The following is an 8,133-nucleotide window of genomic DNA, read 5'->3' as shown; positions in this document are numbered from 1 at the left end:
TAATGAATGAAGAATGAATATTAGATAAGATTCTTTTTTATTCTTTAATTAATAAATATGTGACTGACATGTCATCAGGTAGACCTTCCAAAAGTTTGAAAAAGTCAAAATTTATATTTAGAAATATTAATTAACCATTATAAATAGGGGCCCTTGGCAAAATGGCCTCTTTTGATAGTGCAATTTGCACTATGGCCTAGTTTCAATAGTTTTTAGCTAAATGACCTCTTTTATTAATGAACTTTTTATATTACCCATTTTACCCTTAAAATAAAATAATAATAAATTAAAACAAAAACCCTAATAATAACTATCATCTTCTTCCTCTCACCCATCCACCCACACCCATCCACAACCACCCATAATAATCCCCCCCCCCCCCCCCCCCCCCCCCACCCACCACCACCACCACCACCGCCACCGACCACCGCCCCCTACCGCCGGCGAACACTGTTCATCACCGGCTGCCACAATTTCTCCACAAATCCAGCCACCACTCATTCAAAAGGTTGGTTTATAAAGCTTTTTTTATTTTTATAAAATATGAGATTTTTTATATTGTTTTTGTAGATTTAAAATGCAAAATGATTGTTTTAGTATGTTGAAAGTATAAGTAAGGATTTAGGTTTATTTCTGGAGTTTTATGGAGGTTAAAGCTTGAAAATCTGAAAAAAATAAATTAATGGTGGTTTCGGTTATTTTCGAGATAGAAAAACCCAGAATTTTTCGACAGCTTGTCTAATTTTTCGACAAGGAGTCTAAATTTTAGACCAGTTGTCGTATTTTTTCGACCACCTGTCTAAAATTTAGACAGGCAGTCGAATTATCAGACAGGTTGTCGAATTTCTAGATTTTTCAACTTGATTGTCATTTTTTTATATAACTTTTTAATCAAAGTAATATCAATAATTTATATTTGTTTATTGTATTATTATTTTTTAGATGTCTTTAAAAAATATTGTAATATTATGTGATGGAATGTGGAAAAAGAATGAGGACTCGTGGAAATGGATTTCAAATGGCTCACGATCAAGATCAAGTTTGGTACAAACTAACCTAACTTATGAGGAGTTAGTTGAACATATTTATGAAGTTACAGAAATCGATCGCAACCTCTTCGATATAGAATTAACTTACAAGATAACAACAATGGTGGAGATTAAACCAATTGCAATAAAAAATAGTAGAGACATTGTTAGTTTCTTTACATGGCAAGAGCGCGATTTGGTTCCATTATGTGTGGGTTTGATCAAGAAGATGGAAAATATGCTCATTAAGGATAAACTTGTTACTAATATTGATTCTACTACAAATATTGATTCTATTGCAAACATTTCTACTGATGATGATTTTGATGATGCTGGTTTAAACGATGATAACAATGTTGATTTAGATGATGACGATGATGACAACGACAACGACAACGATGATGATGATGATGATGATGATGATGATGATGATGATGATGATGACGACGATGACGATGATGATGATGATGATGATGATGATGATGATGAGGGGGAAAGAAACAATATTGATGATGGTTTTGTTGAGGTAAATTTGAATGTCCCATGTCTTGAAAATAGAACTTTTGATGATTCCTTTGACGATGCATACATATGTAATGTTCCTGATGCTAGTTCTGCACCTCACACTCTTGAAGATAACCATTTACCACTTCCTCGTGTATCCCCTAGTGATCATTGTAATGAAAGAAGTCATGTTAGTAGTACACCAAGCTCAAATGCAACAAGTATTGATGAAGATGTTTTTTGTGTTGGTCAATATTTTGTGGATAAGAAAGAGTTGAAGATGAAAGTACACATGCTTGCTATACGACGAAACTTTGAATTCAAAGTGAAAAAATCAAATAAGAAATTAGTGGTTTTGGTTTGTGTTGACCCCAATTGTAAGTGGAGAATTCGTACGACAAAGACATGTGCAACAGGTTTGTTTGTTATTCGCAAGCATTGTAATGAACACACTTGTTCTTTAGAAATGCGACAAAATCATCATCGGCAAGCAACTTGTTCTATTATTGCAGAATACTTGAAAGCGAGATATGAAGGTGTGAAAAAAGGTCCAAATCCAGCACAAATAGTTAATGAGATGAACAAGAATCTTGGTGTAAAGTGTAGTTATTGGAAGGCATGGAAGGCAAGAAAGTGCGCACATGAACTTATAAGGGGTTCAGCGGCAAACAGTTATCCAAAACTCCCCTCTTACTTGTACATGGTCCAAAAGTCTAATCCTGGTACGTACACTAGATTAATTGTTCATGAAGAACAGAAATTCAAATATTTATTTTTGTCTTTGGGAGTATCCATTAGAGGTTTTCGTTACATGTGAAAAGTTATATCTATTGATGGAACTCATTTGAAAAACCAATTTGGAGGAACTTTACTCATTGCAACTGCACAAGATGGAAATTTTCAAATTTATCCTCTTGCTTTTGGTATTGTTGATTCTGAGAATGATGCATCTTGGAATTGGTTTTTGACATGCTTACGAGATCAAGTGCCTGATACTACTGATTTAGTGTTTATATCTGATAGACACAAAAGCATTATAAAGGGAGTTCGAAATGTATATAAAAATGCTTACCATGGAGCTTGTATGTGGCATCTTAGACAAAATATAAAGACAAAATTTAGTGGTAAAGGTTTGAAAAAGTTGTTTGAGAAGATGGCAAAAGCGTACAGAGTTTCAGAGTTCACAAAGTTATTTGCTGAGATTTCTACAAAAAAACCAAGTCTGGCAACATACCTGAAGAATGCATCTTTTGAAAGCTGGTCCATATGTCATTTCCATGGTAATCGATACAACATCATGACCACCAACAATTCTGAGTCATTGAACCAAGTTTTTAGAGAAGCTCGAGAATGGCCCATCATTCCTTTATTGGAGGAAATTATCACTACACTCTCCAGATGGTTCTATGAGAGAAGGACAAATGCAAATTCTTGTCCAACACCACTTACAGTTGACGCAGAAGATATAATGAGACAAAGATACGAACAATCAAGGTACATGAGAGTTACACCCATTAATCTAAGTGAGTTCCATGTTAAAGGTGAGCCACTAGACGGTCTAGTTAATATTGAGGAACATTCTTGTACATGTCGAGAGTTTGACATTGATAAGATTCCATGTATTCATGGAATCGCTGCAGCAATGCATTGTGGAGTAGATGTTTATAGTCTATGCTCAAAATTCTACACGACTGAATTTTGGAGGATGGCTTATGCAGAATCTATTTACCCTTTACCACCTGAAATAGAATGGCTTCTTCCAGAAGAGGTTAAGTCTCAAGTCGTTATCAAACCAGTTAAGTTAATTCCCCCAGGGAGACCAAAGAATAAACGATTTCCTTCGAGAGGAGAGTTTTCAAAGGAGAAAAGTAATTCTGCACCTGAATCTTCATCAAAGAAAGTAAAGGGTAAGGTTTCTGATGTTGATGGGGGAAAAAAACAACGAAAGTGTTCCAATTGTGGATGTTATGGGCACAACAAAACCACATGCAAGAAGTGATTATTTTTCAATTTATTTTGGACTTGGTTTGATGTGTTAATGTTTTGATAATATTGTGTGATTTCATATTTTGGACTTGGTTTGATATTGAGATATATGTTCTTTTATTGTGTTATTGGAGCCTTTTTAGACATTTCAAACATTTTAAACAGGCAGTTGAAATTTTAGACAAGCTGTCGAAATCTTTAGACAGGCAGTCGAAATTTTAGACAAGCTGTCGAAAGTTTTAGACAGGCAGTCGAAATTTTAGACTAGCTGTCGAAATTTTTAGACAAGCAGTCGAAATTTCAGACTAGCTGTCGAAAGTTTTAAGACATGCAGTCGAAATTTTAGACTAGCTATCGAAAGTCATGACTAATTGTCAAAAATGTATAATGAATTAAGATCCAATTCGGCATGATAAAGTGTTGTTCTAATACAATAAACACAATCATCATAATAGTACCTCAATAGATTATCTACCACTCAATCCTTGATCATAACAGTAGTTTGATTGAAATATGTACCACTCAATCTGTAATCATCATAATCTCATAAAGATTAAGTTTTGTTTAACTTTATAAAATGTTAAACAAGTTGTCGAAATTCATGGCTAATTGTCAAAAATGTGTAATGAATAGATTATCTACCACTCAATCCTTGATATATGTTCTTTTATTGTGTTATTGGAGCCTTTTTAGACATTTCAAACATTTTAGACAGACAGTCGAAATTTTAGACAAGCTGTCGAAATCTTTAGACAGGCTGTCGAAATCTTTAGACAGGCAGTCGAAATTTTAGACAAGCTGTCGAAATATTTAGACAGGCAGTCGAAATTTTAGACAAGCTATCGAAAGCTTTAGACAGGCAGTCGAAATTTTAGACAAGTTGTTGAAATTTTAGACAGGCAGTCGAAATTTTAGACTAGCTGTCGAAAGTCATGGCTAATTGTCAAAAATGTATAATGAGTTAAGATCCAATTCTACATGAGTAAGTGTTGTTCTAATACTATAAACACAATCATCATAATAGTACCTCAATAGATTATCTACCACTAAATCCTTGATCATCATAGTAGTTTGATTGAAATATGTACCACTCAATCTGTAATCATCATAATCTCATAAAGATTAAGTTTTGTTTAACTTTATAAAATGTTAGACAAGTTGTCGAAATTCATGGCTAATTGTCAAAAATGTATAATAAGTTAAGATCCAATTCGACATGATAAAGTGTTGTTCTAATACTATAAACACAATCATCATAATAGTACCTCGATAGATTATCTACCACTCAATCCTTGATTATCATAGTAGTTTGATTGAAATATGTACCACTCAATCTGTAATCATCATAATCTCATAAAGATTAAGTTTTGTTTAACTTTATAAAATGTTAGACAAGTTGTCGAAATTCATGGCTAATTGTCAAAAATGTGTAATGAATAGATTATCTACCACTCAATCCTTGATATATGTTCTTTTATTGTGTTATTGGAGCCTTTTTAGACATTTCAAACATTTTAGACAGGCAGTCGAAATTTTAGACAAGCTGTCGAAATCTTTAGACAGGCAGTCGAAATTTTAGACAAGCTGTCAAAATCTTTAGACAGGCAGTCGAAATTTTAGACAAGTTGTCGAAATTTTAGACAGGCAGTCGAAATTTTAGACTAGCTGTCGAAAGTCATGGCTAATTGTCAAAAATGTATAATGAGTTAAGATCCAATTCTACATGAGTAAGTGTTGTTCTAATACTATAAACAAGCTATCGAAATCTTTAGACAGGCTGTTGAAATATAACACAAAGAAGTCTGAAACAGAAACATCCAACACAAGTAGTCTATAACAATTTGTGGTATACCAGAACTGTTTTATACATAAACAAAATACCATTCCATTGCCTTTGCTAATAAATATCCAATACAAGTCATACTATAAGAGTTTGATACATAAACAAAATACAATTCCAGATTTTCCTTTACTATGTATCCCAATTTCTATTGTAGATTTCACATGACATTTTTTTCCGAAAGAAGACAATATTGTCATCGTGAACATAATTCATGTTTAGCCCGCACATGTCGAACTCGATATGCTTGATGGCAAATATTCCACAATCTCCGCTGCATAAAGCAATTACAATTATATAACTAAGTCAAAATTAATCAAATCACATACAAATGTTCGGATGAAGTACCTAGATTGGTCTTGAGGAATGTCACACAACCTTCGACATGTAAATGGCTCAGGAATTTTGTGAAGACGACCCATAAACATACCACTTTGACGAAGCAAGTACGGTAGCATGCACCGGAAAGGCTCCAAGTGTTTGACGAATTTTCGCTCAGGTGTGAGGTTTATATTACTATCAAACACTACAATCTCCCACTTCTCCAACTTGACTGCCAAAGATACCTAATGTTTTCCTTCGATATTTAGTGGTGCGTAAAGTGTGTGAACATTCTCCCAAGCCTTTCCTCTAAGTGGTTTCTCACCATTAACATACTTAATAAAAACATCATCAAATACAAAGTCCTTGTAATTTTTACCTAAATTGAACTTCTCCCAATGTCCACAAAGCCACTGAGAAAAGAATTCATCAAGAATGGCGACATTCTGATCAAAGAGGTCATGATACTTTTGTGACCTTTTTCTCATGCCCCATAAAGCCTCATCTATATGTTGCATTAGTAATATCATTTTAAAGGGTAGCGTAAGAAATCTTTCATTTATAATATTTGAACAAGTAAAATTAAAATACAATTATACTAACATCAGTAGACAGCCATGTTGCTCGGGTAAATAACTGTTCGAAGTATTTCCTTTGGTAGCTGCCGGTTCCACAGTTAATTAACATGCTACACACATCAATTTTTAAATTGTGTTAGGTCTGTAAAGACAATCATAATGCAAGGAAAAATATTAAATTAAAGTACCTTGTGTTGTTCTCATTGAACCACTTCATAAAAGCCTCTTCCTTGTGCTTGTCAATCTTGCGAAATGGATCAACTTTGAACCCTTCACCCTTTCTAAATTTTCTCCTTTTTGGTTGGTCTGTATATGGTGTCATTAGGGCAGGAGCACGTTTCCTTCTTCTCATTGGCCTAGGATGAGGAGATGTGACCTCAACTTCATTTTCGTTATTGCAAACAACATCATCACCATTAAAATTAGGTGGAGTGACATAGCTATATGCATCTCCGCACTCACCACCAACTTTTATGCCATTATGTTTAGCCTCCAACTCAAACTCAAGTTGATTAGATTTACAACCAGAACTACGAACCATCATTGATAACACCAAGTCCAATTTGGAGTCCATTTCATCTTGTCGCTTCATTAACTCATCAAAACGAGTGTTCATTTTCTTCTCCAAATCAACCCATAACTTTATCACATTGCTCGAATTTTGATTTGGATTGACATTTGAAGCTGAAGGGCACATTTTTTATCATCTGAAACATCAACCTTCTCTTCTTCCTTATTGTATTCACTCAAAACAGGACTGCAAACCTTAAGTTTTTTAACAAAGGTATCAATCAAGTCATCGGCTTTATCATTCAATAACTCAAAATCCTTCATGTATGGTTGGCACTTCTCTAACTCAGAAGCATGGAGGATATGATGTACGTCAATCTGTCAAACAAACATATAACGACTTAAATTTACCTTACCCATATTAAAATTAAATTCACGCATCACCAAAATGGTAATTTTGACTTACTTTTCCATGAGTAAGCTTCAATGCCTGACTAATCTCTTTGTATTCGGGCTCTTTTGCTTCCCAATGTAAGCAACGAGGAGTCACATTTCCTTCTTTTTGGTTTGCAAATAAATTTCCAAGTAAAAGTATTGCTTCATAAATCCAAACCTAAAAAACCAAAAATCAAAAGAGATAAATTAGACAAACTAAAGACAAGATACTGATGTTTAAATTCATTCAAATATATTATTAAACAACTAACTTGAAAAATATAAGGAAAACCATATAATTTGTATGATTCTTTGCTTTTTTTCCCACCAACCTTATTTTGGTACTTAATAGACTTTTTCTTCAAATTCGTCTTCAAACTATCTAATGTGAGATTATAACATAACCTACCCCATGGATATTTGTTAAAGACATCAAAGTCCTCAACAATACCCATGTTTTCCTCCCCTATAGGTTGTGCAAGCTCATGTGCAAGCACTACTCCTTCCAAACAATAAAGCAAAGCAAGTCTCAAATGATCCCGATTTTTCTTTATGTATTTCTTCTTTTTTTTCAACTCCCCTACTAGATTTTCTTCACTCATATCCACAAACATAGTTTCCAAATCTTTAAGAGTAATGTGTCCTTCTATGTCCCTAAAATACTCTTTTTTAAGCCTATTACCCTTTCTTAGACTACTCAAGTTTGGGTCATTGGATTTTCCGCAATTAAAGCCACTAATCAATGCAAACTCGTGCATTGAAAACCTAACAGGTTGACTATCAATATCAAACCATAACTCATTTTCTTTATTAGTTTGTACCCGCCTCTGTAAAAGAAAATGTATCAACTGCCCACTACTCTTCGCTAGATCGATTAGTTTAAGAAGATGACCAAAACAAGAAGCTGTGAATGCTTCCAAATCTTCATAAC

General features: G+C 33.9%; 1 protein-coding gene across 1 annotated transcript; it reads left to right on the top strand.

Moving 5' to 3' along the window:
- Window positions 1-1,257: 1,257 nt before the first annotated feature.
- Window positions 1,258-3,531, top strand: LOC133785763 (uncharacterized). The gene is made up of 3 exons (XM_062224980.1): window positions 1,258-1,383; window positions 1,519-2,254; window positions 2,354-3,531. Exons 1-3 carry the CDS (start codon window positions 1,258-1,260, stop codon window positions 3,529-3,531), a joined length of 2,040 nt encoding a protein of 679 aa, XP_062080964.1.
- The last annotated feature ends 4,602 nt before the right edge of the window (window positions 3,532-8,133 follow it).

This window comes from Humulus lupulus, chromosome 6, assembly GCF_963169125.1.
Source record: "Humulus lupulus chromosome 6, drHumLupu1.1, whole genome shotgun sequence".
NCBI classification, from domain to species: domain Eukaryota; kingdom Viridiplantae; phylum Streptophyta; class Magnoliopsida; order Rosales; family Cannabaceae; genus Humulus; species Humulus lupulus.
Note: the sequence above shows the minus strand (reverse complement) of the source record. Positions and strands in the feature narration are given on the sequence as shown.